General features: G+C 41.9%; 1 protein-coding gene and 1 pseudogene across 6 annotated transcripts in view; one reads left to right on the forward strand and one right to left on the reverse strand.

The window, feature by feature from the left end:
• The window catches only part of LOC137936533 (serine/threonine-protein kinase ATM), a 128,226-nt gene that overhangs the window by 16,729 nt on the left and 86,383 nt on the right, over positions 1–25,114 (reverse strand). For all 6 annotated transcript variants that reach the window (XM_068781262.1, XM_068781261.1, XM_068781260.1 and 3 more), the window contains 5 exons: positions 18,644–18,710; positions 18,432–18,506; positions 18,157–18,273; positions 17,837–18,001; positions 3,819–3,923 (listed from right to left, as the gene is read on the reverse strand). In XM_068781262.1, the coding sequence (XP_068637363.1) occupies positions 3,819–3,923; positions 17,837–18,001; positions 18,157–18,273; positions 18,432–18,506; positions 18,644–18,710 (529 nt within the window). The remainder of the gene's footprint in view (positions 1–3,818; positions 3,924–17,836; positions 18,002–18,156; positions 18,274–18,431; positions 18,507–18,643; positions 18,711–25,114) is intronic.
• LOC137936116 (uncharacterized) lies at positions 13,059–14,087 on the forward strand (annotated as a pseudogene).

A 25,114-nucleotide genomic window follows, 5' to 3' on the forward strand; every position in this document is an offset into this window, starting at 1 on the left:
TTCTCTCCATTTTTAGCAATCTCCTTGAAGGTTTTTCCCAGATTTCTGGATTGGTAGGGTAAAAATTTCATTTTCCCCTTTTTATGCCTATCTTAGCCTATTGGCTAATGATTATTGCTTCTATTTGATTGATTGTTGGGATTTAGAAGTGTTTGATAATCCCAATTGAAGAAATTTTTTCAAATCTACCTGCATCATCAACCCAATGCTTGCATCATCCTCCTGATTTCTTGCAATTGGGTCATTTCTCATCGATTCATGGTCTCAATTGCTGGAAGTTATCACTATTGGTTCTAAATTGAGTGAATTGAGTGCTAAATTGCCCTAATTGAATTCAATGTGGGACCCACTTGATTGTGCAAGCATAGAAATTTGGAGAAAGTGTTTCCATTTGGTTAATTAATGCTCTAGTGTACTGAATTGTGATGTTTGGTGATATTTAATGGTTGATTCCAGCACATGGGTTGCTATCGAGAGGACTACTGAGAGCTCGATGTAAAATTCTCTGTCTATTCAGATAACTACGATCCAATTGAAAGGATTGAATTATGTATGTTGGAAGATGGGCCCAAGCTCACACGACCAAGGAAGGCCCACACATCCAAGTGTGTTAGAAGATGGGCCCAAGCCCTTAAGACCAAGGAATGCCCATACATCCAAGAGATGTAGAAGATGGGCTCGAGGCCCACATAGTGATGGCATGATGGTAAATAAAGAGTCATCTTATAGAGATGACATTGATGTAATTAGGTTAAGTTCTAGGGGCATAATTGTAATATTGTTGGTTCATTAATCTATAAATTGAGCTTAAAGGAAGGGTTAGGAAATCAAGTCTATAACCTCATTTTCCTCCCTTTTCTCCCCAACTTGCCTTTTTTTCTTTCTCCATGGTGTAATCCAAGGAGTCCTGAGAATCAACATGGTATCAGAGCATTGATTTTCAGGACTCGTAGTTATGATTTTTTAAAAATTCCAAACTCGTTTTTGCTCAATGTTAGTTGCTTGTATCAGTGGTGATGCTGCTGATTGCATAGTACCATAGGTGTTGATAACAAGGGAGAAATTATCTTCGGAGAAGAAGCTGCTCTCTCAGCAACATTGGCAGTTGTTTTTCTTCTTCTCTTGATCATGATCTTTGGAGAAGAAGGTGCTCTTCCATTATCTGTCAGCAGTATCTGTGTCTGATCTCTGAATCTTGTACCCCTGTTTAGCAATTGCTGAATCTATCTCTACTCCATTGCTTGGCAATTGATCACTTCCAGCAGATCTTCCATCAATTGGTACACTGATTGTTGACTTCTGATATCTCTGCCAAACTTATCGGAAGGAAGTTGTTGTCATCTTTTGTCAATGTCGGTTGATCATTGGAGATTGGCTTCTTTGCTCGGTTGGACCTTGACTGGCAAAGAATGGTTGGTTTGATCCAGCCTGGAAATGAGTTTCACTATCACCTTGTCAATTGGGATGAAGTGTGTAAGCCAAAATCTTTGGGAGGGCTCGGGATCAGGCACACCAAGGAAATGGGACATGCTCTTTTGCTCAAGTGGTTTTGGAAGGTCAACTCTTCCTTGGTGGCTTCGTGAAAGCCAATGGCTGCCTTCAAGCTTTGATGTCTTGGTGATAGATGGACCATTGGCGGCAACTGTCGTCATCTCTCCCCCATCTGGAAGATCATGTTTCATTTGTTCTCCTTTTTCTGCACTGCCATTTGGTTCTTTGTTGGAGATGGCTCTAGTCTACGTTTCTGGACAGATTGGTGGTCGGGTGATGGCTCTCTTGCCTCATCTTACCCATCACTACTTCAGCTTACCACTAGCCGCGACTTATCTGTTTCTGACGCTTGGCGGAATGGCTCATGGAATCCCTACCTTAGACGCGGCCTTACTGATGAGGAAGCCAGTTCTATTTGTGGCTTGATTGATAGTCTCGATAGTATTATGGTTCGCCCTCAGATGGCTGATTGGATGATTTGGCTCCCTGATGACAGCGGGCGATTCTCGGTCTCCTCGGCCTAACGTCATCTTATGAGATAGACCCGGCTTCCTGTCCCACATCCGGCTGCTCTTCCCTAGCGCCTCTCAGCCCCGCCCAAGGTGAAGTTTTTCCTTTGGAGTACCTGCTATAATAATAAGATCCTTATTGCAGACAACTTTATTAGGTGTGGCAACACCACTCCCGATCTTCTCTGCCCCTTCTGCGGGACGGTGGCTAAAACTGTGAATCACCTCCTCCTCCACTGTGACTTTGCGTGGAAGGTCTGGACCTACATGATTGACAACATGGGACTCAACTTCTGCATCCCGCTTGACCTGAGCACCATGTGTTGTTTTTCTTTTGGAACCCAACTGCCCAACCTAGGCAAACTTTTGTTGGCTGCCTGCATTGCTTTCGTTCCTTGGTGCCTCTGTAAGGAAAGGAACTCCAGACGGTTTGACTGTACTTTTCGCTCTACTGCTAAGGTTTCCTTCACTGCCATTGGGCTCACATCTACTTGGATCCGCTCCCAAAAAGAGTTTGCCTACCTCTCTTGTGCCCCGGTCCGCACCAATTGGAAGATTATCGCTCAGATGTCTGTCCCCACTACCCCCCGCCAAGTTGCTGTTGGGGAACCTCCTCCCACTGGATATTATAAGTTAAACTTTGATGGTAGCCCATTTGGGAACCCGGGGTTGGCTGGGTTTGGTGTGGTGATTTTTGATCCAGGAGACACTGCCATCCTCTCTTACTTTGGCCCTCTCGGAATTGCTGACTTGACCACTGCTGAACTATCTGGTCTCTTTCACGGCTTGCGATTTTGAAAAAATTACTTCAGTGGTCCCCTTTCCTGGGGGGACTCCAAGATTGTCATTGAATGGTGCTCCACCTCATATTTCCCCCCATGGCGTCATTGGCAGATTTTTCTTGATATTTTGGACATTGTATCCACCATTTCTAATTGGTCTCATGTACTTAGATCAGCCAATTCGGCTACTAATTTGTGCGCTAAATTATACCCCTCCCCCTTCAATCTCTTGTTGTTAGGGGAGGAGGATAATGTGTGGTTGTTGGAGGTAATTTCATGAGTTGGAAGGGCAAGAAGCAGATTATTGTTGTCCGTTCAAGTGCAGAGGTAAAGTATAAGACAATAGCACATACAATTAGCAAACTCTTGTGGGTTAAATCTGTGTTACAAGAATTGGACTTCCTTTCTAAAGATGCTATGACAATGTATTGTGACAGTCAAGCTACCATCTTCATTGCAAGTAATCCTGTATTTCTTGAAAGGGCTAAACATGTTGAGGCCGATTTCCACTTTATTAGAGATGGTAAGATGAGTAAAGCCATAGTTACTCTCTATGTCAAATCTGTAGATCAACTTGGTAATGTATTCACCAAAGCTTTGGGTTCAACTTTAAGGTTAATAAGCTTTATATTCAAGGAGATGGAAGCAGTTTAGCCTAGAGGGGCATTTCTGACATTGTACATTTTTTTACTTAAGTGACATATTTAATAAAAGAGGTTGAATTTTGACCTCGTGGAGTGTGGCACACACTGCAGCGTTTCTAAATCCTCTTCTTTCTCTTCTTTCTTCTCTTTCTTCTCTATTTTATCTATTTCTCTTATTTTTACAGTTTTCATTTTTGCCACATCTGATGAGTCCTGTTCAAGCAGTTAGTTGTGAGTGAAGTTGGTCATAAGCCTCCACCCTAGTATAAGGCTGAAATTGAGCAGACACTAAAAGAATTCATAACCTTGAAAATATTCTGATTTCTTATGATAACAGATCATATGGTCTATTTCTCATATAAACAACAAATATGTGGAGTTTCAAAATTTACCCTTCCAAGGGAACAGATATATGAGTCAACTTGCTGTGTTTCGGTCCCTGTAGGGAGAAGCTTAAGCTCTTGTAAAACTGCAGCAGCTAGAGAAAATCTAGAACCCTGAAAGCCATTAACGGATACATCAGACAACAAGAAAATATGGTGCAAAGCTGGAACTGCCAACTTACAAAAAATCAAATACTACAAAATACTCAAAACTAAGAGTATCCTTAGAAGCCTTAGCAGATTGTTAAAAATGAAAACTGTAATCATTTGGCTCAAGCTTACACCCAAATTTGATAAGGACAAAGATAATCAAGACCCCAGATGTTTTTTTGAATGTTGATTACTCACTCACTACACTCCATATCCCTAATGACTTGAACCTAAACCTTCTACCAGAAACCCTCCCATGTGGCCTTTGAGCCAAAGGCCCAATCCACTCTATGCCAAGGATTGTGTTATAGTAAAAGGATTCTGTTAAGAGTAAAAAGAAAAATTTGTCATGTCTTGTCCTTCAACAGGCCCTCTCATATAGCCTAATACGTCCACATTTTTATCCGTATTACCTTTTTCTCTTGTTAGAGACATTGGCCCTCTTTGTTGCTTTTTTTGTTTTGTTTTTGTTTTTCTTTAATAAAACTTCATAGCATTCAAAGAAAAGGTACTATTTTTAGTTTAGACAGCTTGTCACAAGAAAATTTTAACCTGAGATGAGTTGGCTCGTGAGATGGTTGTGGATAGCTTATGTAAGTTCTGTAGAGGAGCGAACGAGACCTCTTCTCATGTTCTTCATCATATTGGTATGAAGCTTTGTATTAGAGAAATTTGGCATTATGACTTGCTTTCCTTCCTCAGTAGCCAACTTCATTGTTCAGCACTATTCAGGTCCATTTTCTAAGGGCAGGGAACTTTAAAAAATGCAAATTTTCGCGGTCCTTTGGCATCTTTGGAAGGAACATCAAGGACAGTGGTAGTAGTTCAGTTGGAGGGATTACTGAGAAAGTTGTTCATTCTATTAAATTGGGTAGCCTATCCCAAAATGACTAGTCAACTTAGGAAACCTCTTTCCCAACTAATAAACTCAAGATCTTTGTACTCACTAATCCATGTGGGACTATTCCTTAACACTCCCCCTCACATGTAGACCATCTTTTGTGGCTCTACAAGTAGATAATTTAGGAGTAGGCAGTTTAGGTGTAGGCCCTCTTTTGTGGCTCTACAAGTGGATAGTTTTAGGTGTAGGCCCTCTTTTGTGGTTCTACAAGTAGATAGTTTTTAGGTGCAAGCCCACATATGAGTACCTGCTTTGATACCATATTAAATTGGATCCAAGGCTCTATCCCAAAATGACTAGTCAATTTAGGAAACCTCTTTCCCAACTAATAAACTCAAGATCTTTGTATTCACTAATCCATGTGGGACTATTCCTTAACACATTCAATCATATCTTGGGTACATGTGTTTCACCTATTTCCTTCTTACCCAAGCTCAATGTTGCAGAGAAATTGGACTAATTTTGTTCATTTCAATGTTCATTCATGTGAGTCGGCTCACCATGCAGATATATATTTTAAATTAAATTTCGATGTGAGTTTGATAGTTAATCCAGGTTGTTCAGGTATTGGTGGTGTCTGGCATGACCATAATGGTAATGTGAACTTTTCTTATTAAGGCCCTATTGGCAGGTTAGACGCCTTAGAAGATGAAATTTCTTCTCTTCTGCTGGGAGTTGTCAAATTTATGCCCAAAGGTTTACTAGCCCACTCATTGTTTTTTTTTTTTTAATGAAATGGTGATGAATTTATTTCAAAACTGAGAAAGAAAATACATCAAGGGAGGCCTCCCCTTACAACAAGAGATTGAAGGGAGGGAACCAAATTTAGCACAAGAGTCTGCAACCGAATTGGCTAAGTACATGAGACCAGAGCAGGGAATAAAGGAAAGGTCCATAATACCAAGAAAAACTTGCCAATGATGCCATGGAGGGAAAAAGGGGGAGGAGCACCATCCAATGACCACTTTTGAGTCCTCTTCCACAATGAGCTGGTTGCTGAAGTGATTCTGAAAAATGCAGAGGCTGTGGAGAAGGCCCAAGAGTTACGCCGTGTTTGAGGGGCACATGAAAAGTATGCAAATTCCTTTTTGGTGCGAATCCAAGTGGAAATGAGGCAGGTAGCAGTACAAATGAACTCAACAGCAGTGTGAGAGAATCAAAACGCCGAGAGTTCCTCTCCTTCCAAAGGCACCAAAGGATGTGAGCAACACAGGCGGATAAAAGGAACTTACCCAGGCTAGGAAGACGGACCCTAGAGGGGTAGCAACACATGGTGCTCAGGTCATGAGGGATGCAAAACTGGAGACCCATATTGTCGAGCAGAGAAGTCCAAATCTGCCAGGTGGAGGTGCAATGCAAAAGGAGGTAGCAAGTGGTCTCAACCTCCAGCCCGTAGAAAGGGCAAAGGGGATCAGGAGAGGTATTGTCGTGTCAAATGAGATTGTCAGTAGTGAGGATTCTATTGTGGCAAGCACCCTAGAGGAAGAATCTTACCCTAGGAGGAGCCATTAGATGCCAAGCAATGGCAGCCGGGTGAGAGATGGGGGGCCTGGTCCAGCCCATAAGAAGACTATAGGCAGAGGAAACTGAGCGACACCCGCTGTCACCAGGAAGTCAAATCATCCAGTTAGTCACCTGAGTGTGAAGCTTAATACCGCCAAGTCTGTCAATCGAGCCATAAATGGTAATGGGCTCCACATCAGTGAGGCCGCATCTCAAACGAAGATCCCAAGAACTGGTTTACCAAGCATCGGCGACAAAGAGATCACAACAAATGGTAAGTTGGAGAAGCGGGGGGAAAGATGTGGCATGAGGACCATCGTTCGACCACCAATCGGTCCAAAACCAAAGGTTGGATCCATTACCAACAAAGTAGCGAATGACAATGCAGAAAATAGGGAAAAGATGAAATATAGCCTTCCAAATGGGGGAGAGATGATGATTGCTGCCATCGGTAATCCATCTATCGCCAAGACATCGAAGCTTGGAGGCCATCATCGATTTCCAAGAGCCCGCCGAGGTGGAGTTAAGTTTCCAGAACTACTTAAGCAAAAGGGCAGATCCCATCTCCTTGGTACATATGATCCCAAGACCACCAAAGGACATCGGCATACAAACATCTTCCCAGCTGACGAGGTGGTAGCGAAAATCATTTCTGGTACCACGTCACAAAAATCATCTCTTGATCATGTCAATGCGCTGACAGACAGAGGCAGAAACGAGAGAAAATAGTAGGGTATACCAGCTAGACAAGAGAAGCAGAGTGACAAATTTGAAGAAGGAGAAAAAGGTCGGAGAATTAGGGTTGTGGAAGATCTCCAAACCCTCCCCCTTAACCTTTATTTATAGATGTTAAAAGTACATAAATTACAAATATACCCTTCACCCAAATTACATCATATATTTCAAATTGGGAAGTAATGGCAATGATCCCAGTTTGAAACAAATAAAATAGATGTAATAATGATCTCCTCCATCACGGTGTCTCCAGGATAAGTACGAAACCGGACACCACACTTGCCCTCTCGTTATTGCGGACTCCACGATGACTGAGTTCCATGGCCTCCTTAATGGACTCCGAGTCTTTCGTGATCACTACGTTGGCCCCATTCACATCGAGGGAGATTCTAAGATGGTGATTGGTTGGTGTGAGCGATCCTCAATGCCTCTGTGGCGTCATAGGGACACTTTTTTTTAAATTATGAAAATTGTCAGCCTCTTTGATTGTTTTTGGTTTCATATCCTGAGATCAACTAATTCTATGGCCAATGTTTTGGCCAAGCAGGGATCCTTCTTGCAATCACTTGTTGTTAGGGGATAGTTCTCCTGTTTTGTTTCTTTTGGTTCTCTCTCTTAATAAAATCGCCTTTCATAAAAAACAGTATGAAATCGGATACAAACTCTCAAAAGGTAGAAATGAGTGATAAAGCATAAGTTGAAACCAACCTCAAAGGATTTCAAACAACAATAGCGATAATAATCACTAAAGTGTGTAATGCCTGTCATTCACAAGACGAAAATAAAAAACCCAAGGGTACCAATAAAAAGTCTCAAAGGACTTAAAAAATACCCATATATATAAAAGGAAACATTCAAGAAAGAAAGGTTTACTTCTTTGCCACTCCATACCTCTTCTGGTATTTTGCCATCCAATGGTGTTGAGGGACCTCTGTTGATCAAATAGGCAGTAGTGTTAATAGCCTCATACCAGAACATCTTTGGCAATCCCGCATGTAATCTCATGCTCCTAGCATGCTCATTCAAAGTTCTGTTCATCCTCTCAGCCACACCATTCTGTTGAGGTTTTCCAGGAATGGTTTTCTTCATCTTGACTTCATTATTAGCACATTACCACTTCTAATCATCCTCAATGTATTCTCCCCCATTAGGCACTTCACCTTCAAATTTGTCTCATTCTCAACCATTGCTCTCCATCTCTTGAAGGTATCAAAGACATCGAATTTCTTTTTCTGGAAATAGACCCATACCTTTCTGCTTGCATCATCAATAAATGTCACATAGTAGTTAGAACCACTAAGGGAAGTGTTGGAAGATAGGGCTCAAGCCCACATGATCAAGGAAGGTCTATAAAATGGGCCTAAGCCCATAAGACCCACCATGATTACCACGAGTTGGTTGTCAAAGCTATGTGGTTCCGGTCCACCTGGGTTAGGTTCCGTCCACCCCTGGTCCACTGATGGGTTAGGTACTTGGCTTTCCGCACTTAACAAACTGGTCTTTTGGGTTGTATTGGCTAGGTGTTTGACATGGTATCAAAGCTGGGCACCACTTTCCACGTTTGAATCCCAGCGGAAGCGGTAGGGAACGGGAATGGGAACGGTGGGTGTCAGATCTATGTGGTTCTGGTCCACCTGGGTTAGGTTCCGTCCACCCTTGGTCCACTGATGGGTTAGGTATTTGGCTTTCCGTACTTAACAGACCGGTCTTTGGGTTGTATTGGCTAGGCGTTTGACACTGGCATCTTTATCACATAAGTTGGAAGACCAAGGACTCACAAAGACATCTTTATCTTATGGTCACATCTTAGAAGAGTTCTAGTTTGAGTTATGTTTGTCTTTTATCAATATTGAGTTATTTAATTATGCTAGGACTTGTCTATAAGTGTTAGAGTTTGGGTGTAATTGGGACAAAGGTAGTTTTTATTGTAATTGGACTCTACTACCTTCCTCTATTATAAATAGAGGTTCGTGTACTCTGATTATGATAAGTTAATTAAGTCAATGAAGTATTTCTCTTTTCCATAAATTCAACATGGTATCAGAGCAGGTTCTGTGAGTTGACCTGGTCAACCCACAGAGGTAATGTGATCCTTTTCTCTAAACCTTAAACCCTAAGTCTAGGTTCGCAGTTATTTTTTTCAGTCCCTACACTTGTAGATTGCTTTGCGTTTTTCGCCTCTATATTGAGTTTTTCATATTGCAAATTATATATTGACGGAAAGATATTTGAGTCTAATGTCCAAGGAATAACGATTTTTTCCAATCGGAGTTATCTACAGAGAGATATCGATATTTGATTGAGCGAAGGTCAAATTGCAAAAGAGGTTCGAGTAACAGCAGAAAACTTAAACTTTCGAGGTATTTTATGCTATCAAAAACTAGACTTTATAAGGATAAATATATATAAAAAGAAAGATCTGTAAGTCAATTCTTTTACCTATTCAACAAAATTTTTATCTAAGTTATCTACAATGAGAAATCGATATTTGAAGCAGCAAAGGTCAGATTGTAAAAGAGATTCGACCAATAGCAGAAAGCTTCAATTTCCTGGGTATTTTATGCTATTAAGAAAGAGACTTTATATGGAGAATTATATATCAAAGAAAGATATGTAAGTTTGTTTTCTTACCTATTCAACAAATTCTTGGTATAATTTTTTTATAAGGAGATATTGATCTTGGAAGAGTCAATGGTCATGCTGGAAAAAAAGGAGAAACAATACTTAGTTCGGCCAGATGATAGAGACCGAAATATTTCAGATTATTTATCTTTTGATAATTATATTTTATGCAGAGAAGTTATACTTAGATGAAAGGTATTTAAGTCTAGTTTCAGAAGGAGAAAATTTTATGTCAATCTAATCTATATTTAAAGATATATTCGCATTGGAAGAATCAAAGGTCATGCTGGTATTTTGTTGTATAGAAAAATCCGAATTTAAGCCGATTGTTTTGCGTCATTTAGGCTTATTTCTACATCTATGATATTTGGTTCAAGCTGGGATCACTACCATTACCTCCTAACTTGAGGGGGAGAAGTACAAGAAAAAGGTATTTTATTCCATATTTTGTGGATAAATTTTATGTGACCAAAATATTCAAGAAATGGAGAGCACAAATGAAGCTTGTGCATCAAAGAAAGTTTTATCCATATGTTGTGGATAAGTTTTACATTGGATTATTTCATGGGTTCTTTTACAAAGTTTATTATTTGGTTCGTGTTATGTGTTGGAAGATTGTTGTGTTATATTCAACTGCAACAATTATGTCTCTTTGGGGACATTATTATTGAAGAAGAGGTGGCTTCATACCATTATTTATTTGTCCCCGTCAAAAATATAAAAAATTTCAAAGGTTGGGATTCCATGATGGAGAAACTTAATACCACGTCAAAAATATAAAAAATGTCAATGGTTGGGATTCCATGATGGAGGAACTTAGGGCCTGTTAGTGCGCTCAATAAGTGAAGTGTATTTCACTTACGCTGGGGAGAGTGGGCCAAAACCCGTTAGTGCGCTCAGTAAGTGACGAGGGAAAGTGAAATACAGTTGTATTTGGCTTTCCCCCGTTTCAGGCTTAAAACGATGGTAAGTGAAATCCGAGGGTTCGAGCTCGGATTTAACTTACCATCGCTCAAATACATCTCGCTGTCGGGGAGGAGCGTCTGTTGAACAAGGGTTTAGGAGAAAAAAAATTTCTCCCTCGCTCGCTTGTCTTCGGCGATTTCAATCGCCCTGGGACCTTATCTTCGGCGCTCCTCTCACCGTCCCCAGCTCCGACGACCTTCGGCGAGAGCTCTCCCCTCTCTTTGTAACCTCTCCGACTCCTTCCTTGCTCGCGATCATCGGTGATTTCAATCGCCCCCTCTGGGACCTCTCCCCGGCGCTTGATTCTCTTCCTCTCGTCGTCCCCAACACCGACGACCCTCGCCGAACCAGTCTCCCCTCTCTGCAACCACTCCGGCTCGATTTGAGGTATTTATGAAGTTATTTGCATTTGTTTTTTTTTCTTTTTTTTCTTTTCTTTTGTTTATCTTGAAGTATTGGAGTTTTCTCTCAGACATCTCGCATAAGAAATATTTCATGTTGGTTAACAATTTCATGCTCTGCATTAAGAAAAATTTCATGTTTGAGCGTCAGAGGAAGATCATATAATTAATAATATGATTCCCCACAGGAGTTGAGAGGCAAGAAAAAAACATGGGGCTAGAGGAGGGGCACTTTGCTCCTTTTTCTCATTGTTCGAGTTCAAGCATTTTTTTCAGTTCCTATTTTGGACAGAAAAGGAGAGGGAGTAGATGTTGATGCAAAGCCACGTGACAATAAACGAAGTTATCAACTGGATTTTTGGATTTATTCATAAATTAGATCCCCATTAGAATAAATTCAATCCTCGGGCCATAGTGTGTATCTTCCTAAGGTCCCCATTGGACAAGACTTTTTTTTTAAACACATATTGCTTGCTGACTCCTGTTAAAATTGATTCAGAAAAAATAAATTGATAAGTGCACAAACCAGTCTATCTAGTCAATTAGTTCCACTAGGAAAGTAGAAATTTGTTGACCTTGGCAACTAGTGTGAGTTCATATCACCAATTATATTAAAAAGAAAAAATTGGCTTATTAAGGACATATGGCTCCAACAACTATGTTGTGTGAATCGGTGATGCTCTTCTGGTAAGTTTCTTATCCTTTTATGTATGAAGGCTTTAACTATGATATGTGAAGTTTTTGGTTCTTTCTTAAGCTCTATGTTTCATTGTCTACTTGTTATGAGTTTTAGATGGCTGGAAGGAGGAAAGGTAAAGACATTATGGATATCACTACAAAGAGGTCATACGACACACGGATGTCTGACGAAGACTGTAAAATGCTTGATTTGCTCATTGAGCAAGTCAATTTGGGTAAAAAATTACCCAATGGAGTTTGGAAACACGAAGTTTTCAACGATTGTGTCAGGATGTTCAATATGGACGCAACGAACCAAAAAACAGTAGACCAATTGAAAAACCGCGTGAGGACTTGGAAAAGAATGTATACGGTTGTGAGTACATGCCTAAACACTAACGGCTTTGGGTGGGATCCAACAATCCAAAAAGTCATTGCTAGTAAGACAGTGTGGCAAGACTATATAAAGGTTTGTAAATGTAACATAGAATGTTATGTTTCTTGCTTTATTAATCATGTTTTTTAGTATTTTAAATGATAAATTTTCATGTAGACGCATAGAGAAGCCGAAAAGTATAGGTGGGAAGGTTGTCCGCTCTATGAAAAATTGGCTATTGTGGTTGGAAACACTATGGCCATGGGGAAAGCGAGTCACACAAGCGTGGAGTCAGATGATAACCTTTCAACTTTTGTAGAAGGGACAATGATTGATGACATTGATGAAGATGATGCAATCAGGGAGATCCCAACACCCAACATTATAGAGTCTCCAAGTGATGCTCCTCCGAAAAGCAAAACACCAAGCAATGATGGGGATAGAATTTTTTCTACTCGGCGTAGGAAGAGATCCGAACCATTAGCTGAAATCTAATGAATTTCTGGTCAATTATGAATGTGTATTATTGAATGTGTTTGAACCATGTTTTCATAATTCAATGTCTAGTATTGCAGGTACCCATGGATAATCTACCAGAAAGGGAGAAAATATGTATTTGTATTGCAGCTTATACAGTTATACTTGTCCTTGTCCATTCATACTTAAACGATTGTAATAGGCAAATACAACGTTCTTATCACATGGGTGGTCCACGATATTTAAAGAAAGCATTAGAAAGATCGCCTATTAAATTTCGAAAAGTGTATATGATGAATCAAACTATTTTTCTCAAGTTGGCTGAAATCTTGAAAAGTAGAAGATTTTTATCTGATACAAGGACAATATCTGTGGAAGAACAGTTTGCATATTTTTGTATCATTATTGGTCAACAACAATCTTACAATGTCACCTCAGAGATGTTTGAAAGATCAAATTGGACAATTAGTAAGTATTTTAACAAGGTGTTAAAAGCTATTATCAGACTACAATCTGATTACATCAAGCGACCTTCAAAACGTACTCATTCAAAGATCTTGAACAGTGATATCTATTATCCATATTTTAAGGTAAACATAAAGTCGTTTGATGAATAATTTTCAGTTACTATAAAAATATATATTTGTATTAATGATTTTTTTATTAGGATTGCATTGGTGTCATCGATGGTACTCATATTAAAGCACATATCCCATTTGATCAACAAGCAAGATTCTGGAACAGGAAGGTTTTTCTCTCACAAAACGTAATGGCAGCATGTACATTTGACATGCAATTCACATATATACTTGCTGGATGGGAGGGATCAGCATCCGATTCACGTGTATTGAAGTCAGCATTAACCAGACGAGATAAACTTTATGTTCCTGAAGGTAAATATCGCTTCTCTCTATATAGTCTATTTATATTTATATTTTTTTTAGATTATAATAGATATATATTTTATTGTAGGCAAATATTATTTGGTAGATACTGGATATGCAAATCTTCCTGGGTTCTTGGCTCCCTATCGAGGTACTCGTTATCACTTGCAAGAGGTTGGGAATAATATTCCTACGGATGAAAGAGAATTATTTAATCGAAGACACTCATCTTAACGGAACACTATCGAGCGTACATTTGGGGCTTTAAAAGTTTATTTCAAGATATTAAAAGATGCTCCTCCTTTTGATTTTGATGTCCAGGTTAAGATTGTGATTGCCTGTTGTGTATTGCATAATTATATACACATGGAAGATCACATGGATTTATTTGAAGATGAAGAAGATGATTCAAGTGATGATTCTGGTGGAGAATATTGTGAAGATAACAATGAAAGTAATAGTAGTGATGATGTTGAGGATGATGTGGATACTCAAAGAAGTACTCAGAAGGAGTCTGCAATACAATCTGAAAGAGCATCATATTATCGAGATGTTTTAGCAATTCAGATGTGGCAAAATTATTGACTATTATGTAGTACTTTTGTATGAACAAATTATTTCATTGTGCTGTACTTTTGTATGAATAAATATATTTCTTTTATATTAAAAAGATGATTGAGTTATATTTGTATTATTTTTATTTTTATTATTACGATATTTGTGTAGTACGCTATGTAGTACGATATTTGTATAATTATTTTATATTTAGATATTACAAAATTAAAATTTGATTACAGTTTTAATAATATAAAAGTAAGCATTTTTTTAATTATTATATTTAATATATTATAGTCAGATATAATATTAATATTAATTTACTAATATTAATTTATTTTTTTTATAGTCAAATATATCAAAATATTTTATTTAATAAATAAACTATATTCACTTTACACCACACTTTCCATTGTACACACTAACACAAACAAGTACTTTATACTGCACTTTCCATTGCGCACACTAACACAAACAAGTACTTTACACTGCACTTTCCATTGCGTACACTAACACAAACAAGTACTTTACATTCCATCTCACTTTCCCTAGGGAAAGTACTTTTCATTGTATTTCATGTCCCTCTTAACTTACATTATGCACTAACCCCTACCCCTTCAAAAATATAAAAAATGTCAACAGATGGAATTCCATGACGGAGGAACATACTACGAATCCAAAATCTTCATCTATCCCCAAAGCCCATGCATAGTAGAATATCATCCAGAAGGGAACAACTCACACGATCGAAGGCCTTTGCGAGGTCAAGCTTGAGGACAAAAAAAGGGAGGCCCAAATTGACAAAGTGATCAACAATCTCGTGAGTGGCCATGGTCGAGTCGAGGATGTCTCGGCCTTGGATAAAAGCACTAACCGCTGTGATGATGGTAGGAAGAACAACCATAAGATGGCAAGCCATGACGCGAGCAATGATCTTGTACGGGCTAGAGATGACTTTTTTATTTTATGGAATGTGCGAATATAATATAAAAAAGGAAAAAACGACAACTGATAGATAGAGAGGGGCCATCCTTCACAACGAGGCTTTGGAGGGATGATCCCAGTTTTGCATAGTAGTCCGCCAAGTGGTTGGCGGATCTGGGGGTGTGTGTCCATATACAATTCTAGTAAGAGGATATATTGCAAATTTCAAAAAAAGAATCCCAATACGTTTGTAAGTGATAACACAATCATAGAAGCTGTGGACCATGGAGATAACATTTGTCTTCAAGGTAGGCCAACAAGTTCTATAGAATTCACCATTATATCCTTTGGGGCCTTATCTTGCGGGAGGCCCAAAACAACATCCTCAACTTCAAGATCCAAAAAAGGTAACTCAATTAAGGCTGCTAAGGCAAGAGAGATCGAGGCGAAGCGAAGGCTAGAAAGACGAGGGCAGTGGTGGCAGTCTTCTCTGTAAAGATTTAAAAAAACTAAGAAGAGCATCAATAATTGAGGCCCTATCCGAAGTAACTTCATTGTCGATAGACAGAGAAGTGACTCAGTCCTCTGGCGAACCGAGGCGATAGCCTGAAAGAATTGTGTTGGCGTCGCTCTCGGCCAGCCACCTAAAACGGGCTCGTTGCTTCCATAGCACTCGTTCAATTTGAGTAATAGATTGAAGACTACTTTGAAGAGAGGTGCAATTAGAGAATTTAGTATAAGGCACCTTTGCTCCTCGATCAGGTCAAGGCAAGCAAATGAGTGAGGACTTAGGAGAAGTGGCAGGGACGTGACATTTCGAGGACCAAGATTTGAGTTTGTCTTTAAGACGCTTCAGCTTGCGAGGGAAGGACCTGCCATCATAATTGGGATCCCCAATAGTCCCCCCACCACAGGGTAATATAATCAGCAAAGTTCTTAGCCATCAGCTAAGTGTTGTCAAACCTAAAGGGGGCAGGGCCCCATTTGTCAATTTTGGTATCAATCTGGATGAGCCGATAATCTGAGCCAACACGGCTTAAAACAGAACCACATGCATTCTCATAGAGCCTGAGCCAATCACCAGTGGCGAAGAAGCGATCCAGCTTGGAAAGGATGGGAGATAGTTGCCCATTTGACCACGTGAAGGTCTTACCGGAAAGACAAGTTTCCACCAGTTCAAAGGTACCAATAAAATCAGCAAAGTGAAGCATAGTAGAAGAAATTCTTGTTGCAGGGGGAGACTTATCACAGCATAAACGGATTGCATTAAAATCCCCAATAAGGAGCCAAGGGATGGGCCAATGAGATATGCGATCAGTGAGTTCTTCCCAAAAGGAGCGGCGCTCCCGGTATCAAGTGGGCCCGTAAATTCCAGTGTGGCCCCAAATAAAACCAATGCATCTTTCCCGTAATTTGATTCCAATAGAGAATGAACCAATAACGAGATCCAATACCTCAACAACAAGATGAATTCCAAAGGAGGAGAAGACCTCCGAAAAAACTGATAGCGTTAATAGTTAGCCACTCTAGATTGCTACAATCCCATAAATCAAGAACAAAGGAATTAGAAGGGCTTTGACATTAAGATTCTTGCAAGATTACAATTGATGGGCGGCTCCTAGAAAGAAGATTGCGCATAGTGGCACGCATCCTAGGAGATCCAATCTTGCGGACATTCTATAAGGTTACAATCATTTTCTTCCTTTTCAATTAACTCCTGAAGTGGGTTTTTTTCACGGTAAGTAGCCCTTGTAAGTCACTCCCATTCTCGGCTCCATGTTTCCACATCAAATTTGCCATGCTCAGATTGTAGAGCCAGGAAGAATTGTTGGTTTCTGTCATCCAGAAAAGGGAAGCAGAAATTGCCCAAGACCGGATCAGTTGGTGGGTGGGCGAGCTGCTGGATTCGCCAGGAGAGAGGGCTCTGGATGTGATACAACGTCGGTGCTGGTATGTGGCCAGCGGAGGCAGCGAGCAAGTAACAGGGCAGGAGCTACCGGACAGGGGGTTTCTAGGTTGACTGGTGACAGACGAGGTTGATTGGTGACAGACTAGTCCACTCATTGTTGAAGGCAATTCTACTACCACAGTTACCTGATGTGCAGGTTTCTCTGCACCATCTGGCGGCTAAGGTATTATTTTGATGAAATTATTCAACTTGTAAAGGATTTGATATTCGTTGGTGTTAAGTTGGGTCCAAGGTTCATCCCAAAATGACTAGCCAACTTAGGAAACCTCTTTCCTAACTAATAAACTCAAGATCCTTGTACTCAGTAATCTACGTGGGACTGTTCCTTAACACTCCCCCTCACGTGTAGACCCTCTTTTGTGGATCTACAAGTGGATAATTTAGGAGTAGATAGTTTAGATGTAGGCTCTCTTTTGTGGCTCTACAAGTGGATAGTTTAGGTGTGGGTCCTCTTTTGTGGCTCTACATGTAGATAGTTTTTTTAGGTGCAGGCCCGCATATGAATATTTGCTTTGATACCATGTTAAGTTGGGTCCAAGGCCCATCCCAAAATGATTAGCCAACTTAGAAAACCTCTTTCCCAACTAATAAACTCAAGATCTTTGTACTCAATAATCCATGTGAGACTATTCCTTAATAGTTGGGTTCAATGTTGTAAGATCAGTGAATGATATTGTTGATAATCTCCAAAGGTTGTGGTTTCTCTTTCTGTTATTTTTATTGGTGATTTTTATCCTCTAGGGATTTGGGCACTTGCTCTCCCTTTTCCCTGATTAATCATCAAATTGTTGCCCTTTAAAAAAAAATGTAATGCATTGGTCTATTCCCAGTTTTCTTGAATAACTTTTCTTAAAATAAGAAAAGAAAATGGCACTAGTGAAATCACCTTACGAAGAGCAGAAGCAGATTTCAAAAGGTGTTGCACAGTGCAGTCCTTGCAGCTCAAAATTTGAAGTAGGACTCGTCTAAATGCAATGAATGGCTCCAATAAATTGAAATGTAATTGTGTCTGCTTCAATATGAAGCTCCAATCCGCATTCAGCCGTTCCAACTGCATGAAGCAACCAAAAGTATGAGCAGAAAGCAACAATTTCTCTTTATTATGTATAGACATGAATCACATATAAATTAAACAGAACCTAGTGAATCTTTCCAACATTCAAAAGAAAGTCTCTCCCAAAATAAAAAGAGTGAAGTACGTCAGACCTGGGGCATGTTTGGGATGGCTGGCTCAAACTTTTGAAAACCAGGAACCAGTTTCAAATCCTGATAAGAATTTGATTTCCAGCGCAAATCCCACGCAATTCCAAGATGGTCCAAAATCTGCATCCCCACAAAAGTCAAAACCATGAATAGCTTTTTTAATAAAAGTGATAATATATTAAAGACGAACCAACAAAACCAACAAAACTAAAGCAGCAAAACCATGAATAGTTGAACAGCATTCACATACAATAAACATCAAGAAGCATATGCTTTACCTGAAGTCTAACTATTGATGAATGAATAGTTTCTGTACTCTCCTTGCTTGCAAGAGAAAGAGACAAAACAAGATCCTAATCCCAAAAAGAAAAGCCAAAGCAAGTCAGGAAATATATCAAAACTATACCAATAAGAAAATCATTTTTTTTTTCTGGAATAGATTTCAAAAAGAAAATCTTGAAAGAAAGAAAAAGGAATGTATCTTATAAACCTGTTTTGAATCCATAAGCTTTGCATGAAATTCATTTGAGTCTCCTTCTTGCAAAGCCCTCAAGCAGCTTTAAATTGGGGGAATAGAAAAAAGCACATGCAAATGCAAGGAAAAAGTTTAATCCTTCAACGTAAATGATACTCAAGCATTCAGCATATGATAAGAAACGACTCAATTAATACAGCAAAGAATGCATTAAAAAAAGTAGAATCTTATTGACAGAAAATGTCTTGCATAACCAGAGAAAAACTAATAGAATCCAAATAACATCAATTGCAAGCAGTAGTTTTTTTTTTTTTAAATGTCTTCTAATGAAGAAGAGCATGTCTGAAGTGGCAAATCACGAAGCCACATCTAGTGCATCCAAAAATGCTACAAAACTCCCAAATTTTTTTTGTTGGAATAATAAATTCCCAACAAATCATTGTTTCTTTTGAATTTTTTGAATTTAGTCGACAAAAAGAAATAAATACAAGAGGGAAAGTGGTGATAGATACAAAGAAGCTACAAAGCAACAATTGAGTTGGAACCATTCAATCGTGCCGACAGCCCGACAGCATTTGATGTTGGTGGTGGGTCAATTTAACACAAATTGCATCCACTTGCAAGTGAGACTAAAAAAATCCAACATTTAGGAGACAATCACAGAACCATGAGTTGAATCAGGTCTTTTTTTGAAATAGTGATTATTTTATTTCAAGCAAAAAGAAAATACACAAGGGAAGCCTCCCCTTACAACAAGAGATTGAAGGGAGGGACCCACTTAGGCACGAAAATCTGTAGCCGAATTGGCTGATCGGAGAACATGGGACCAGGTACAAGGGAAAGAGGGTACAAGATCCATAATGTTGAGATAAATCTGCCAATGACGCCAGGGCAGGGAAGTGGAGGAGGAGTACCATCCGACGACAACCCAAGAATCCCCTTCCACAATGAGTGGAGGGACCAACCATCATAATTGGGGTCCAAAATAGCCCCCCACCATAACCTTATCCATCAGCCAAGTATTGTCAAACTTAAAGGGAGCATGACCCCATTTGTCAAGTTTGGTATCAATCTGAATGGGCCAATGATCAGAGCCAGTACGACTTAAAACAGAACCACGTGTTCTCATAGATCCTGAGCCAATCATCAGTGGCAAAGAAGCGATCTAGCTTGGAAAGGATGGGAGGCCGTTGCCCGTTTGACCAAGTGAAGATCTTACCGGAGAGGTAGATTTCCTCCAACACGAAACTGCCCATAAAATCAGCAAAGTGCTTCATGGTAGTAGAGATTCTGGTAACAAGAGGAAACTTTTTGCTATAGAAAATAATCGCATTAAAGTCAAAAGTCCCCAGCGAGTAGCCATGGGATGGGCCAATGAGGTAGGAGGTCAATGAGCTCTTCCCAAAAAGAGCGGCATTCCTGGTAGCGGGTGGGCCTGTAAATAGTGTCGGGGGTCTTATAGGTGACAGGGGGCCTGCTGGCAGGTCAGGTGGCCCATTAGGTTGGCAGTGTTGCGCCGGGCTAAGGATCGGAGTGGGGTTTCATCACTGTTGTTGGCGCTAGTGGAAGTGATAGAGTCGCCCACGAGGCCTCCAAATGAATCGCCAAGTCAAAAAAAGGATTGGCTGGCGTCGATCTGTAGGAAGGTTGCCTCAAGGGTTGATAAAGAGCCGGGCATGGTCGAGCCTTCAACGATAGGCAATGTACTTGTCCAGTCTAATGAGGGTGCCGAAGTGGCTGGCAATGAGACTAAAGGTATTGTCTTCCCATAGCTCAAGTGGAAGACTCGTAATTTGGATCCACTAACTGAGACATTGTCGGTGCGAGGCAGGGTTCCAGTTCCGAACTAAGGAAATGGGAGCCTAGCCACCATTCGGCAATCACCGAGTGAGCAGAAAGTGATTATCCACTTGTCTGGGCATAGGTAGGACGACAACGAGCAGTAGTCCAATCGTAGCTGACAGGAGACCTAGTGTCACGCGGTCAGATTTGGGCTAAGTCCGTCTAGCCCAACGGAATATCTACCCCATGCGGCCTACCTCTTCCAAAGAACTAGTCAGCCTCCTTGAGCCTCGGATCTTCCCACCGATACTTCACACAAGAAGTTGCAAGCCAAAAGGGACAACGAAAAGACCAAGATATAGAAGAGAAAAACCTACTTTGTATTGAGAATACAAGATTACAAAGGGTGGCCAAACACTCTTGAAGGCCAAGGCTAAAAACTCTCTCTATACACTCAAAGAGCAAAGAATGCTAAGAATCCGAAATTCCTCCTCTTTACAATGGGAGAGGCCCCTCCTATTTATAGCCTCCTCCCCTGGGCTTTAGAAGGCTCAGAATCCGTCCTGGCACTTTGAAATCTCTAAAAACGCCCAGAAATTCGCCAGATCCTGAAAATTCGGTTTCTGGTCAGGCGAGCGCCTGAGGAAACCCCATTTCGCGTGCGGGCGCCTGGTGGCCTTGTGTCTGGGCTGGCTGCTGGGGTTGTTGCGTACCTTGCTGCTTTCCCATCCGTTTGGCAAGCGTAAGTACGACTTCTTCCACTATAGTTGATTCCGGGCCGGCCATATGTGTGCGCCCCTCTAGGCTGTGCCATTGCACTTGGCCTTAGCCATCGTTGCTATTGTTGTGCACTGGACTTGCACAGTCTTCGGCCTTGGTGTTTGGCCACACCATGGCTTCATCCACCGTCTCATACTCCCACCGCCATAAGGCAGACGCCCTCGTCTGCATCCCCTGGCAATAGTGGGCCACCTCCTTCTCGGATTGCTACAACTCGGCAGTGTCTTGCCATGTTGTCTTGCTTTTTGGTTGACCCTGCCACTTTGCCAAGTATTACGTCCTCCGGGGCTCTCCCCTTTGGCGCTCCTCTCGGTCTTTATGTGCTCCATTTGGCCGTCAGGCTGAGGATGAATACTAGTGGAAAATTATTGAGTAATTCCCAATAGTTTAATTAACTCGGTCCAAAATTTTCTTGTGAATCTGGGGTTACGATCACTGATGATCGTTGTGGACACACCCCAGTACTTCACCACTTGTGCCATGAAAGCTCGAGCAACCTCCTCTACTGTACAATCACTTGGCACTGTTACAAATGTTCCGTGCTACGTAACCTGGTCCACCACTACCATGATAGACTCAAGCCCTTCTTTCTTGCGCAAACCAGAAAGGAAGTCCATTGAAATAGACTCCCACGGCCGTTTTGGAATGGGCAAAGGCTGTAACAAGCCTCCGGGCTTTCTTTGTTTCATCATATCTTGTTGATAGATAAAACATGTGTACACAAACTCCTCCACATCGCTCTGTCTAGCCAATAGTACTGGCCAAAGAGCAAGGCCAATGTCCGTCTTTGGCCTGGATGTCCTCCCCACAAGGAATCATGGCATTCCCTCAAGCGGTCATGTTGTAGGTAATCGTACTTAGGCACATAAAGTCGATTACCTTTGGTCTTGAGCAATCTGTCGTCAAGCCATAGTCTTCTCCTCTCACCCAAGGTTGCAGCTTGCACAATGCTGAAGGTCTGGGCGTCTTGGTGAAGTCTAGTGCGAATTCGGTCTAGCAACGAAGTACTAACATGTGTAATTGTTGCTAAGACTCGTAATCGCCAAGTCGCATTTTCCGTTTCTGCGACAAGATGGTCTTGCATGTGCGCAGGCACGCCTTGCATAAAGCGCACGTCTCCTGCGCCTATGTGTGCATCGTATGCCACATCAGGTTCTGTTGCTACCGCACCGCGCGTGAAACAAGTGTCGACGCATGTGTTGCGCGTATATCCATCTCGCGCAGCCGCTACCGCATCGAGCATGATGCGCGTGAAGGGTCTGCCGCTTGCCGCATCATCCGTTGAGGTTACTGACTGCTGTTCACATAGCGCCACACGCACTTCTGCCTCTGCTGCACGCACAAATTCCATTTCTGAGCGTGTTCCAACAATGCAATCTGGTGCTATGCACTGTATATGCGCCAATACCCTTGTGCCCTTTTCTCCATCAAAAGGCATAGCAGAATCCGTTTTCCTGCTTAAGGTATCTCCAATAGCATAGGCTTTCCCCAACTTGTACCTCATCTCAAAGTCAAACTCGGCCAAGAAAACTTGCCACCGAGCTTGCTTTGGGCTGAGCTTGCTAGCATTGAAGTATCCGTCGTCGAGCCAGAATGTTCTCGTCTCACCTAGTCTGAAATAATCTGGCTGTCAGTAGGTGAGGTGCTCAAAGTGACCAAGGCTACGCATTGCAATCGGTCAAGGCCAGAACGAAGCAAGTGCGAGGGGACCGAGATTGTCAACGGTGGCGGTGAAGAGGCTGGAGTAGGCGGGGTGAGGTAGGGGACAACAAAGAGCAATTTTGGAGTCGTCGGGTTGGGTAGTAGTGGGGGATAGTTAGATGCAAAGAGTGGGGGGCTAGGTCCTAGCTGACAGCGGCTAGTCAACACACCCAAAAGACCGATCTATTAGGTGCGGAAAACTACCGCCTACAAGAGTGGATGGAACCACTCTGACACCCACCCCGCCCATTCTTGACCGCCTCTCATGGGATTCAAACACGGGACGTGGCGTGCCCAGCTTTGATACTATGACAGTGGCTAGCCAATACACCCAAAAGACCGATCTGTTAGGTGCGGAAAGCTACCGCCTACAAGAGTGGACGGAACCACTCTGACACTAGCTAGCGATGAAGGCAGGAGGAAATGTTGAGGGATTGGGTGAACTGGCTCCAACCAAATGCGGCATTGGTAGCCTCTGGGATAGCAATGCGAGCCATGGTGCTTCAGTCTTTGTACTGGACGACGTGTCATTTGGCGATTCATCTCCGATAGACGGTGAGGAAACTGAAATGCTAGGGTCCAGACTAGGAACTCCCTAGTTCGTAGGCGAGAGTCATGGTCTACAGTCGTGGCCTCTGTGAACAGAGGGATGAAGGAGGGGCAGGTGGCCACTAGGATGGTGATGAAGGCCAAGCGAGCCCCAATCCTTGTTGTCACCCGAATGCAAGAAGTGTTGCAGAGAGTCACTCATGCGATTGACAACAAGGTTGAGGGATAAGTAAAGTGAAATGGGGTAGTGGGTGGTGTCACAAAGCCTCGGGGATTTTGGTGTCAATGCTTCCGGTGATGAACGGCGGTCCAATCGGTGTCACTGTCATCGTCTTCAGTTCTCAAAACGTCGCGCGGGATGCCATGCCTGGAAGTCCTCCCTGCATCTTTAGCAATGCAGCAGAGAGGTGAGATCGAAATGCAGCCCCAAGTGAAGCCAGTATATCGTCACCTTATGGGTTCGACATAGCTTCTTGCCCCTCACAAGGCTACATTTGCTTGGAGGCCTTTGGCTCCTCCAAAGGTGAAAATTTTCCTTTGGAGTGCCTGTCGCAACAGGATTCTCACTGCTGACAATCTTATCTGACGTGGAAACACTACTTTTGACCCTCTATGTTCCCCTTGTGGGGTAGAAGCCGAGACCATCAGTCACCTTCTCTTCCACTGTGCTTTAGCCTAGAAGGTCTGGACCTCTATGATTGATAGTATGGGCCTCAGTTTTTGCATCCCCTCTGACTTGAGCACGATGTGCCGTTTCTCATATGGCACCCATCTCCCTAACCTCGATAAGCTTTTGTTAGTTGCTTGTGTTGCTTACGTTCCATGGTGCCTTTGGATTGAAAAGAATTCCAGACGGTTTAATCATGCCTCACGCCCCGCCATATTGATATTTGGAAGTCCCCCCCATGGGATATTACAAGCTCAACTTTGACAGTAACGCTTTTGGGAACCCGGGTTTGGCTGGCTTTGGGGGGGGGGGGGGGGGGGGGGGGGCAGGAACTACTATTATGTCATACTCTGGTCCTCTCGCGTTGCGATCTCAACTATTGTTGAGCTCTCTGGCATCCTCCATGGGCTTCACATCTACCAGGATCGCTTCAGAGGTCCACACATCGTGGAGGGTGACTCTAAAGTCGTCATTAGCTGGTGTTCCACCGCCTCCTTCCCCCCGTGGTGTCACTGATAATTTTTTCTTGATATTATGGATATTGTTCCCACTACGTCTTGTACTTAGTCCCAGTTATTAGATCAACCAACTCAGCTGCTAATTTATGTGTCAAATTGGGTCCCTCTCTTAATCTCTTGTTGTTAGGGGAGGCCTCCCTTGATGTTCTTTTGTTTTCTGTAAAGAACTATTGTGTATGGTCATTCAAAGGGGGGAAACAAAGCTCTCCAGTGGATGAAAAGCCTTGATCGTTAGGGGCTACGTCCACCATGGTAGGGGGTGCATTGCTAAATTTCCCTCTATAAGGGATGCTAGGCATGTTGCGACGCCAGTGCTAATAGGTGGCCAAAGAAGCTGGCGAGTGGGCTGGGCTCACCTGCCAGGAAGTGTCTAGTATGGCTGGTGATCAAAGAAGTGGACTCGCAATCAAAGTCCTTCTACAGATAGTTGGGAACAAGGGGGGGGGGGGGGGGGGGGGGGGGGGGTTGCCGGCTGCGAAGGGTGGAAAC

This window comes from Aristolochia californica, unplaced genomic scaffold, assembly GCF_029961685.1.
Source record: "Aristolochia californica isolate CCGP_79_NKW_82.1479 unplaced genomic scaffold, dmAriCali1.0.hap1 SCAF_7, whole genome shotgun sequence".
Classification (NCBI taxonomy): domain Eukaryota; kingdom Viridiplantae; phylum Streptophyta; class Magnoliopsida; order Piperales; family Aristolochiaceae; genus Aristolochia; species Aristolochia californica.